This window comes from Saccopteryx bilineata, chromosome 2, assembly GCF_036850765.1.
Source record: "Saccopteryx bilineata isolate mSacBil1 chromosome 2, mSacBil1_pri_phased_curated, whole genome shotgun sequence".
Classification (NCBI taxonomy): domain Eukaryota; kingdom Metazoa; phylum Chordata; class Mammalia; order Chiroptera; family Emballonuridae; genus Saccopteryx; species Saccopteryx bilineata.
Window position 1 is genome coordinate 151,740,001 of NC_089491.1, and position 12,538 is coordinate 151,752,538.

At 46.7% G+C, this 12,538-nt stretch overlaps 1 protein-coding gene across 1 annotated transcript in view; it reads right to left on the bottom strand.

Moving 5' to 3' along the window:
• Window positions 1-8,336, bottom strand: part of RPAP3 (RNA polymerase II associated protein 3) — a 44,172-nt gene extending 35,836 nt beyond the window's left edge. The window contains exons 1-3 of the mRNA XM_066258195.1: window positions 8,274-8,336; window positions 5,374-5,555; window positions 3,514-3,654 (exon numbers count right to left, since the gene is read on the bottom strand). Of these exons, the coding sequence (XP_066114292.1) occupies window positions 3,514-3,654; window positions 5,374-5,526 (294 nt within the window). The 5' untranslated portion in view covers window positions 5,527-5,555; window positions 8,274-8,336. The remainder of the gene's footprint in view (window positions 1-3,513; window positions 3,655-5,373; window positions 5,556-8,273) is intronic.
• Window positions 8,337-12,538: the final 4,202 nt, after the last annotated feature.

A 12,538-nucleotide genomic window follows, 5' to 3' on the forward strand; every position in this document is an offset into this window, starting at 1 on the left:
AAACTGAAAACTCAAACGTATGTCAACAAAATGGATTCACAAATTGTGACATATCCATACAGTGCAATTCTAATTAGCAATAAAGAAAAACAAACTACTGATACTCACTACAGATCAATCTCAGACAATGCTGGCAAAAGAAACCAAACACTAAAGAGTATCATGCATACTGTATGATAAATTTACATGAAATTCCAAAACTGGCAAAACTGATGTATAATATAGAGATCACAATAGTGGTTACCTTGGAGGTAACCAACTGAAAAGGGAGGCTGGTGGAATGCTGGAAATGTTCTGTATTTTGATCTGGGTGGTGGTTTCTCAGGTGAATACATGAGTAAAAATTCAGGCAGCTGTACACTAAAGATTTTTGGACTTTATGTATGTTATATCTCAATAAAAACAAACAAAAGTGCAAAGAAAACAGTAAACAGAAATTAGAACAGTGGTTCATCTGGGGGTAGAAGAGAGAAAAAATGGGATAGGAAAGGAGCAAACTGGCAGCTTCAACAGGTTTGGATAAATTCTCTTTAAATTAGATGATGGGTTCACACATTCATTTTATTATGATTTAGAACAGGGGTCCCCAAACTTTTTACACAGGGGGCCAGTTCACAGTCCTTCAGACCGTTGGGAGGGCTGGACTATAAAAAAAAACAATGAACAAATCCCTATGCACAATGCACATATCTTATTTTAAAGTAAAAAAAACAAAACAGGAACATATACAATATTTAAAATAAAGAACAAGTAAATTTATTTTTTTTTTTTTTACTTTTTTTTTTTTTTTTGCATTTTTCTGAAGCTGGAAACAGGGAGAGACAGTCAGACAGACTCCCGCATGCGCCCGACCGGGATCCACCCGGCACGCCCACCAGGGGCAACGCTCTGTCCACCAGGGGGCGATGCTCTGCCCATCCTGGGCGTCGCCATGTTGCGACCAGAGCCACTCTAGCGCCTGGGGCAGAGGCCACAGAGCCATCCCCAGCGCCCGGGCCATCTTTGCTCCAATGGAGCCTTGGCTGCAGGAGGGGAAGAGAGAGACAGAGAGGAAGGCGCGGCGGAGGGGTGGAGAAGCAAATGGGCGCTTCTCCTATGTGCCCTGGCCGGGAATCGAACCCGGGTCCTCCGCACGCTAGGCCGACGCTCTACCGCTGAGCCAACCGGCCAGGGCCAGAACAAGTAAATTTAAATCAACAAACTGACCAGTATTTCAATGGGAACTATGGGCCTGCTTTCGGCTAATGAGATGGTCAATGACCGGTTCCATATTTGTCACTGCTAGCCGTAACAAGTGATATGACGAGCTTCCAGAGCCGTGATTCATGCGTCCTGGTCACCGGAAGTAGTACTGTACGTGAGCAACGCCGCGCTTTGCCACCACATACAGATGCATCCTGTGCTCCTCTCATTGACCACCAACAAAAGAGGTGCCCCTTCCAGAAGTGCGGCGGGGGCTGGATAAATGGCCTCAGGGGGCCATAGTTTGGGGACCCCTGATTTAGAACATGTATCTCCATGTGCTCTTTTGTATGAATCAAATATCACATAAGAGACATTTTAAAAAAGGACTAAAAGGGAATGTATAGTTCAAAACAACTTTTTTTTTTTTTTTTTCCCATTTTTCTGAAGCTGGAAACAGGGAGAGAGTCAGACAGACTCCCGCATGCGCCCGACCGGGATCCACCCGGCATGCCCACCAGGGGCGATGCTCTGCCCACCAGGGGGCGATGCTCTGCCCATCCTGGGCGTCGCCATGTTGCGACCAGAGCCACTCTAGCGCCTGAGGCAGAGGCCACAGAGCCATCCCCAGCGCTCGGGCCATCTTTGCTCCAATGGAGCCTTGGCTGCGGGAGGGGAAGAGAGAGACAGAGAGGAAAGCGCGGCGGAGGGGTGGAGAAGCAAATGGGCGCTTCTCCTGTGTGCCCTGGCCGGGAATCAAACCCGGGTCCTCCGCACGCTAGGCCGACGTTCTACCGCTGAGCCAACCGGCCAGGGCCCAAAACAACTCTTAAGATGGGTCAGACTCGCAGGCATCCCCAAACTACAGCCCGTGGGCCGCATGTGGCCCCCTGAGGCCATTTATCCGGCCCCTCACCGCACTCCCTGAAGGGGCACCTCTTTCACTGGTGGTGAGAGGAGCACTGTATGTGGCGGCCCTCCAACGGTCTGAGGGACAGTGAACTGGCCCCCTGTGTAAAAAGTTTGGGGACCGGCCCTGGCCGGTTGGCTCAGCGGTAGAGCGTTGGCCTAGCGTGCGGAGGACCCGGGTTGATTCCCGGCCAGGGCACACAGGAGAAGCGCCCATTTGCTTCTCCACCCCTCTGCCGCGCCTTCCTCTCTGTCTCTCTCTTCCCCTCCCGCAGCCAAGGCTCCATTGGAGCAAAGATGGCCCGGGCGCTGGGGATGGCTCTGTGGCCTCTGCCCCAGGTGCTAGAGTGGCTCTGGTCGCAACATGGCGACGCCCAGGATGGGCAGAGCACCCCCCGTGGTGGGCAGAGCATCGCCCCTGGTGGGCATGCCGGGTGGATCCCGGTCGGGCGCATGCGGGAGTCTGTCTGACTGTCTCTCCCTGTTTCCAGCTTCAGAAAAATGCAAAAAGAAAAAAAATAAAATAAAAAATTGGGGACCTCTGCTCTAGAGGCTAGCCAAAAGTTTCTCTTTCACAGGTTCCCTGACTTGACAGTGGCTGCCTGGAGACTAGGTAGGGGGTTCTGAGGCAGCATACAGTACTGGTTTCTCCAGTTACACTGTGTGCCACGGTGGGGGAAGGGAACCATGCACTACACTTCTGCTATCCCTGGCCTAAAAAGATGAAGCCCACCTTCCTGGGATCAAGACAGGCCTACTTTAATGGTCATATAGCCCCAGCCCTAAGATTAGACACAAAGACATTCCCTTTTACTCAGTATTCAACAAGTCCTTCAAGTCAAAACCAGGTATGGACAGTTATTCTTTTCTGAATTCTACCTTAGAATTCAGGCTGTTTGGAAATTAGAGATTGTGAGGAGGAGGGAACTGGGTGCAACTACAAACTGGTAACACAAGAAATACCTTGGTAGCAATACAAAATTTCTGTATCTTCATTGCAATGGTGCTTACCCAAATCTACACATGATAAATGGCACAGAACTATATATACATTGTACCAAGATCTATTTCCTGGTTTTGATACTATACTATATAATTAAGATGTAGCCATTGGAGGAAAATGGGTGAAGAGTACACAGGACTTCTCTTTGTGCAATTTTTTTGGGGGGTGTTAATTAGGAAAAAACAAAAGAATCCTGGCTGTTTTAGCCATTATTTACTAAAAGAGGACTGACTACAAGAGAAAAAATAACCTGGTTAATTGAAGAGCCATTTAATTAAATTTTTATTCCACATACAATGTTTGTAAGAGAAAGACACAGGCTCTAAGAACTCGACATTTTTCATTTAATCCATGACTCTTAGCTAATGCAAAGAAAATTTTACTCGAATACTAAGAAGCCCACAACTAGATTAACTTACCACATCAAGTTTTGCCCATGCCTCATAATCATAAGATTTTATCCTGTTTATTGTGTTTTCATCTTTGGTTTTTTTAGAAGACTCTTTGGCTTTACCTTTCTTCTTTTTCCTAAAATTCCTATTTCGAATAGGAGGAAAATTCTAGGGAGGAAAAAAAAAAGATGTTTTGAGCACTGCTCTATTCCTTTTTTGTATAGCTAGACATCTTTAAATTTTCACAAATTATTTCATGTAAGAAGTATTTTTAAGTTTAATTTTCAAGTACGCATTTCCCCATGTATAAGATACATCCTCTTCCAAAAAATTTGGGGTCTCAAAACTGGGTGCGTCTTATTCAATGGTTGTAGATTATTCTACTTGCATTTCCTGCTTTTTTGAGGTTGTTGAGTTGTAGGAATTTTATGATTAACATAACTTAAGTTCAGTAACATTATATAATTCTTTTTTTTTTTCAAATTTCAGGCCCCAAAATTAAGGTGTGTCTTATACATGGGAGTGTCTTATACATGGAGGAAATATGGTTACTTAAAAATGCCAATTTACCACCTCCATTTAGAATGATAATTTATACTTGAAAAGTTTAATTCATCTTTTGACAAATGTTGAACATTGTTCAGTCACAAAAACCATATTACCTAGAAATTTTAATTACATATCTAATTTGCAATCTTAAATTCGAATTTCAAAAACTACCTCATCTTCAGCCTTAGTACAATGAACTAGTGCTAGTACACAGCAAACTGAACCGCCTCCACATCATTGCAGACAGTAAGAAAATGCAGTCTTTAGAAAAATGTTTGATGGAACAGGTACCATCTACATTTTTATGGCAATAGTGCAGGTTAATGTCATTAGACATATAATTATACATGCTATATACACCTACATATTCTATATATATATATTTTTTTGTATTTTTCTGAAGCTGGAAACGGGAGGCAATCAGACAGACTCCCGCATGCGCCCGACCGGAATCCACCCGGCACGCCCACCAGGGGGCGATGCTCTGCCCATCCGGGGCGTCGCTCTGTCGCGACCAGAGCCACTCTAGCGCCTGGAGCAGAGGCCATGGAGCCATCCCCAGCGCCCAGGCCATCTTTTGCTCCAATGGAGCCTCGGCTGCGGGAGGGGAAGAGAGAGACAGAGAGGAAGGAGAGGGGGAGGGGTGGAGAAGCAGATGAGCACCTCTCCTGTGTGCCCTGGCCGGGAATCGAACCCGGGACTTCCGCACACCAGGCCGATGCTCTACCAGAGCCAACCGGCCAGGGCTATGATTTTTTTTTTTTACTTTAAGAATTATCATTCGTTCGCCTGACCAGGCGGTGGCGCAGTGCATAGAGCGTCGGACTGGGATGTCGAGACCCCGAGGTCGCCAGCTTGAGCGCGGGCTCATCTGGTTTAAGCAAAAGCTCACTAGCTTGGATCCAAGGTCGCTGGCTCCAGCAAGGGCTTACTCCGTCTGCTGAAGGCCCGCGGTCAAGGTACATATGAGAAAGCAATCAACGAACAACTAAGGTGTCACAATGTGCAACAAAAAACTAATGATTGATGCTTCTCATCTCTCCGTTCCTGTCTGTCTGTCCCTGTCTATCTCTCTCTGACTGTCTCTGTAAAAGAAAAAAAATTATCATACGTTCTTCCTTTCAGTAGCTATTCACTAAGCCTTAAAATGTCTTTCTATAGTTAATACAATTATTACAAAGACTTTTAAAAGCAGAATTTTCCCAAAATGTAGGCAGAAAGCAAATCACTTCAATTTCAGTATTTTCACAAACCATTTTAAAAAGTGCTTTATTTTAAAATAAATAGCTTTGCTAGATTCTGAAGTAGACAATTAATAAATTTAATTAAGAAAGTTACCTCTTCAGGAACACCATTCTGTTTTCTTAGGTCCATATCCTTTTGTTTAATATCTTTCTCCCAATTTTCTAAATCCCTCATGAAGTTTTGTAATTCTTCTGCATTTTGCTTCACTTGTAATTGTAATTCAACTGCTTTATTAGTTGAAGTCATTATGGCCTGCAGTTTTGATCAACCAACACCTAGTAGGAATTAAATTGAATTATTTACTTTGGTTTATTTTTTTGAAACCTAGCTAATTACTTTTTACCTCTTTATAAATGCCCAAGATATCTGGATAGAAGAGAGTGTAAAGTGATGTTGAAGAAAGAAAATATAGGTCAATCAACATCTGCCGAATAAAAAATATATTACAAGTTTCGGCATCCCCACAATGCAATGTCAGTGAAAGACAACAGGGAGGGAATCACTAAGATTAGCAAGTAGCTCACAGTAGCAAATTGGCTGCTCCTCTCTAGAATTAATAAATTTATCCTAATTACTTCCTTTCCTCCTTTTTCTTTCACCATTTATTGAACTGCTGCTATGTGACAGGTCGTGTTTCAAGATTTAAACATTGCAAAAACAAGAACAAGTTGCCTATATTGTGAAGAAGAAAACAAGACAATCAAATTACTGAGTAACAAAATACTATGCTAGATAGGGTTTTTCAACCTTGAGACTGACACACCATGGGCCGAATCATTCTTTGTTGGAGCAGGACTGTTCTGTGTGTTGTAGGATGGCTGGCAAGATCCCTGGCCTCTACCAATTAGATACCAGTATCACCACCTCCCCTCCAGACTGTGACAATCAAAACTGTCTCCAGATATTGTCAAATGTCTCCTGGGAGTCATAATAACCCCTGGTTGAGAACCACTGTTCTAGATACATACAATTGCTATGGACTGACCGCAAAGGACTGGCATAAGTCAGATGGTAGGTTCAGGAGAAAAATTCCCCGAGGTGCTGCAACTTTAGCAGTTTCAAAAGGTGCCAGCCAAGTGATTTACGTGAAGAAATGGGCAGGTAGAGTGAGGGACTACAAGGGACTCTACTCAGAGAGAAAGCTAACAAGGTGGGAAATGAAACAGATCTTGAAATGCCAGAAAGGGATGTGGAAGTATAAGGTGGTAAAATAAAAGAAATATGACGACTGATGACACAGAGGGACTGGGAAGCACAGAAGACTCGGGGTCTTAGATGTCTTGTTTGGGAGCCTGGTAAGAAAGTGGTGACCTTTTGAGTCAGGAATCACAGTTTTAAAAGGATAAGAGGTTTCAAGATTGTAGACAAAAGACAGACATTTCAAGTTGGGGTATGTTTTATTTGAGTGCTTACAGGACATCAGGGGGACATATCTAGTAGGTAGTAACAAAAGTGTAGAGTTATAAATTTTGGATGTCTTTGGCATCAAGATGGAAGGAAGCCAAAATCATGAGATTTAGACTTTTTAAATAATTTTTAATTTTACTTTTTATTGATTTTTAGAGGGAGGAGTGAGAAAGAGGGGAAGAAAAGCAAGAAGCATCAACTCGTAGTAGTTGCTTCCTGTATGTGTCTTGATCAGGCAAGCCCAGGGCTTTGAACTGGCAACCTCAGCTTTCCAGGTCAAGGGCATGCTTAATCATTGTGACTACTGAGAGGTGGAGTTGGAGAACACTAATACTTAGGAAACAAATGGAGGAAGAGATGCCGATATAGGAAAAACTAGGCAGTAGTATCTGGGAAGCTGGGAGGAAAACCAGGAGAGCACCATCACAGCAGAGTACTTTCAAGAGTGCAAGAAGGTGAGGTGTGTCAGCAGTGCCAAATGGCAGAGGTCTATGGGGGGAAAGTATTTTAAAGATTAAAATATAATCTTTGTATTTAGTCAGACAGAGATTATTGAGAGTTTTGTGGGGGTTTTTAAAAGAATGGAAGTAAATGAGATTATTATATGGGGATTAAGACAATTCTGTCTTTGACAATGTAAGATTGTTCATGAGCCACATAACCACGTTTGGGTCGACAACGAACTACACATACAAACATGGTCCCATAAGATAATACTGGAGCTGAAAAGTTGCTGTGTGTGTCTTCACTGCTAAGCTCTGCACGACTCCTGGAGGGGTCTGGGAGAAACGCCTGATTAAGAAGCTAAGTGATGGGGCAAGGTCACCAAAGCTTAACGGGGGAGGGGGGCGGGGAAGTAGGATGGGAGCGAGAAGCGATCAGAAAAGGAATTCCTTCAGGGAGAGAAAGATGGTTGTAAATGCAGTTAGGTCTTCTGACTCCCGGCCTAGACTCAGAAGCCAAGCTCTCTAAACTCCTTCCGGGCAATGCCCATGTCTGATTACACATGTATAGCTCACTAAAACAACAACAACAAAAAAAACCTAGCACAATGCTTTGCTGGGGACTCAAAAACATGAACAAACGTGCAGCACGCCACAGAGATGCTGTGGTGCGGGGTGGGGGTGGGGATAGGGATGGGTGTCAAAACCTTTTCCATTTCACCCATCACTTTCTGCCACTCCTGCCGGCGCAACTACTCCCACGGAACCAGCGATGGGCCGAGGGAGGTCCAGCCAGCTACCAGGAACTTCCAGCGTTTCCAACGCCCGGGAGAGCACTGCACACCCACGCCGAGAGGCAGCGGCCCCACCGCGGTCTTCCCGGCGGAGTGAAGCTGCGGTCCGACTACTGCAGACGGCCCAGCGCCCCGGACGCTGGGTGGAGGGACTGGCCGAAAAGCAGAGTCCGGACCCAGGCCGCGCGGGGCGAGCCCCTAGCGGAACGCGTTCCCGGTACGCCGCTCCCCGGGACCCCGCCGCACCCCTGCCGCCCGCCCTCGCCCGCTCCGCCTCCCACAGCACCCACAGCCGCGCCCCCAGGCGACCCCAAAAACCTCCTCAGCGATAGCGGCAAACGCGACTCACCTCAACAGGCCGTTACAGTGCGCACCTCCGCCGCGGCCCGCCTGCAGCAGCTGGGCCCCGCCTCCCTGGACTTGCCCACAAACCCCCGCGCGCCCTCGCCCCGGCGCTGGAGCGTGCGCAGAAGCGCAAGTACAACGCGCGGTCTCCGCCCATATACAACCTGATTAGGTAATTAGCGGGTGGGCAAAAGCAGTCTAATGCTTTTCCGTTTCCAGTATGACTAAAACATCACAAGTGGTAACTCTTGTCACCCGGACATGTTCCCAAGATAGTAACGCCTTGACTATTTCTTTGAACGTCCCTCAAACAATTTAGTCCCTAATATATGTCTTACTGGTGTCTAATGATATGTCAAGATCTTTGTTTGAAAATCATTTGAGAAAGTGTTTCTCTACCGTGAACAAAGTATGTAAACTTGTAACTGGCAATTTTGCAAGGCCTTTTTTTCCAACCCTACAGTAAGTACTTGTATTTGGTAAAGCAGTTCTTCAGTCCGATCCCCTGAACCTTTCCATTCTTCTATCCTTCAGTCTTTCTAAAACGTGTGTAAGAATTAAGGTCTGTCTCTATAGATACCCTGGCTTATACAGCAGAAAGAATATGAAGTTTGTAACATTTCTTGCTTGTGCTATTCATGAGTGAGCTTTCTCTCACCTTCATGAAAACTAATAAAATTGTAAAGCAAAAATAATTTTTAAAATCCACGAAAACAAACAGAAATGGGCAAAACTTTCCATCTGAAATAGCTCTATGATTTCAAACATTAGCTCATAAATTCAGCTCAGTGCTTCTCAAGCTTAACTGAACTTTGGAATTACCTACAGAGCATGAAGAAAAAATTATTTTCTGGGTCTCATACCCAGAGATTTGGTTTAATTAGTGCACCCTAGGCATCATGATTTTTTAAACCTGTGCAATTGAGACTGGGAACCACTAATCCAGATAACGATCATGAAAAACTACCCTGTGGCCTTTCCATACAAAGTCAGGTCATTAACATATCTTTTCCACAGTGTAATTATTTGGTATCTTTGTATTTTAAAGTTATGGTAGTCAAATGATTGCAAGACAAAGATTTTACTGTTTCCCTGCATATTTCTAATGTGTATCTTTTCTCTCTTTCCCATGTGGACATGTTTGGATTTGGGAATCTCTTCCAGTCTCCTTCATCCCCCTCCAGCCCAGAGCAGATAGCACCTCCGTCCTGTATGAGCTCTCACTGACCTCATGCCCCTTTCTGGCTCCAAAGTCTGTTGGGTAGAAGACACCACATAGGCTATAGCGATGTACTTCTTGCCATTTCCATAGGTGGGCTTGTCCCAGGGGTAGGTCTGGGTGGCCAAGGGATGTCCACCCAGGCTTAACTGGTACCTGTGAAGAAAGATCATCAAATCATGGGGCCCTGTTTCACTCTGCCTCTGTCCCCAGATAGGAAGGACAAGCCCAATTCATGCAGAAGGACTCCACTGTTTTGGGGGGGGTTGTTTTTTTGTTTGTTTGTTTGTTTATTTTTTGGTGACAGAGACAGAGAGAGACATAGATTGAGATAGACAGGAAGGGAGAGAGATGCGAAGCATCAATTCTTCGTTGCGGCACCTCAGTTGTTCATTGACTGCTTTCTCATATGTGCCTTGACTCGGGGGGCGGGGGAGGCTACAGCAGAGCGTCAAGCCAACGACCTTGGGCTCAAGCTGCTGAGCCTTGCTCAAACCAGATGAGCCTCACACTCAAGCTGGTGACCTCGGTGTCTTGAACCTGCCCTCTGTATCCCAGTCCGATGCTCTATCCACTACGCCACCGCCTGGTCAGGCTCCACTCTGGTTTTTTTTTTTTGGGGGGGGGGAGTTGTGGGGTTTTTTTTGTATTTTTATGAAGCTGGAAACAGGGAGGCAGTCAGACAGACTCTCACATGCGCCCAACCGGGATCCACCTGGCACGCCCACCAGGGGGCAATGCTCTGCCCTTCCGGGGCTTCGCTCTGTTGCGACCAGAGTCAGTCTAGTGCCTGAGGCAGAGGCCATGGAGCCATCCCCAGCGCCCGGGCCATCTTTGCTCCAATGGAGCCTTGGCTGCAGGAGGGGAAGAGAGAGACAGAGAGGAAGGAGAGGGGGAAGGGTGGAGAAGTAGATGGGTGCTTCTCCTGTGTGCCCTGGCCGGAAATCGAACCTGGGACTTCCGCACACCAGGCCAACGCTTTACCACTGAGCCAACCGGCCAGGGCCTCCACTCTGTTTTAAAAGGCCTCCAAGAAAGCCGTCACAGCTTACTTCATCTACTGCTCCCCGCATGGATGGAGCCTTTTCAGAATCTATGCCTTATTTTCTATCTTAAAGAACACTGCTTCTCATCTTCCCCAGAGCAATATTCTAAAATCCCAGACTCTAGAGCTGAACCCCCACTAGAGTTTTAGAAGTAGCAGGACCCAGAGTCCTCAAATGTTAGAGCACATGATGCCCAGTGATTTCAACTACTCTCTAGGGCTCTAAGGTTCCCCCAACCAGACTCAGGGAGCAATTAGAGAGGCTTGGAGCACAGGGGCAATATTTCCCACTGTTTTACACATTAAGGTTCTGTATAAGATTTCACTTGGGGGAAAGAGGGACAGTGGTTCTGCTGCTAAGAGGAAGTTTGGTAGCCACCTACCTAACAGCTTCATTACCCAAGTGAGAAAAACTGAGGCCTGGAACTCTGGTTTATGCCCTCTGAGCCACCAAGTTGCAAAATATAAGTCTCCTGCTGGTCCTGGCTGAGGACAGCCTGTGGCCCCAGCCCCAACCTGCTCCCCACACCTGGTTGGCCCAGTACTTACGTTTTTCCCGGCCTGACAATGAAGCACAGGGAGTAGAGCGCAAATTCAAATCAGGGCTGCTGCCGATGAAAGCCGAGCCCACTTCCTTATAGTAGCCGTCCCAGTTGAACTGCATGGCTAACACGTCGGGGTAAGCTTCCTACTGCGGACAGAAGGAGAGAATGATGAATGCCATGCAGTGGAGGCTGGTGGGGGGTTGGCAAATGGCAGCAGTCAGCGAGGATTTGTGGAGGGCTATTAGGTGTCTGTGTGAGCTTTCCAGTGAGGCTGGATTCTTTAAGTCAACAGAGTAAACAGTCTCTGCTGCTATGGAGGTTAAGCCCCACTGAGATGCTGTCTGGAGCTGCCAGTACGTGTCTCCCAGGGAGGTCAGTGTCAGCATCCATGTGCCTGGCACCTGGGAGCAGGGACAGAACTGTTTCCTGTGGTCACACATGGAGAAGAAGAGGGCTGTTTATTGCACCCAAATAATTTTCTGGCACCAGGCAGCAAAGGTTTTATTTTTATAAAATATAAGGAGTTTAACCAAGACTAGCCAAACTGAAACTTCCAGTTGACACCACAGTCTAAGCAAATTCAGGCAGAAAGTAACTGCATGTCTGGTTCTCCCCTCTGAGAATCCTCCCCTGTCCCCACCCCTATCCAGAGATGGTGCCCTCTGCCTCCTGCACCTTCGGTTGTGGAGCCTTCTGTGTTTGGAAAGGAATCCCAGTGTCCTGGCTGGCTAAACCCTCTGTCCAGCAGATGGAGAAGTCATATTCACAATCCCCATTGGCTGCCGGTGAGGGTTAGGGTGAGAGAGAAGTCTGACTATTCCATTGAGGGCAGAAGTCTGGGCTTTACAGCACCGGGGAGTCCGCACTCAGTACTCACAGGCCCGTTATAGATGTAACTGTAATAGTCAACCAGGCCCTCCTTCTCTTACATGTAGAAGCGGATCCAGTTTTGGAAGCCAGTGATCTTGCCTTTTTAGACTTCACCTGTAATAAAGAGTCCAAGGTGGGTGATCTGGGCCTCCCTTTCCCCTTTCCCCCCTCCCATGCCAGGGCTGTCTCCCTTTTCGAGTCTCTGACTCCTAGATTGTCCACCTGCTCAGCCCCTTGCCTAGACTTCTCAGAGTCCCTTGCATCCCTTACTTTCACCTCAGGAAGGCCCCCCTTTCAGTCAAGCCATTGGGAGGATTCCTCCTCCTGGCTGACTCTGGACTAATCTGAGATACTCCTCTCAGTCATTTCTCCAAGAGCAAGCCAGACTTGCTAGGAGCTTTATGGGTTAGTGCAGTGGGGAGAAAGACCAAAGCCCTCTTAGGAAACAGCTGACCGAGACCTGGAAGCAGAGGACTCCATAGGTAGACAGCTGTGGCCCCAAAGACGTGTCCCTTCCTACATGTGCCCCTTGGGAGCCCCAGCATCTGGTCTTCTTTCTCCCTTGGATGCTCCAGAGCGGGGGCCCCCAA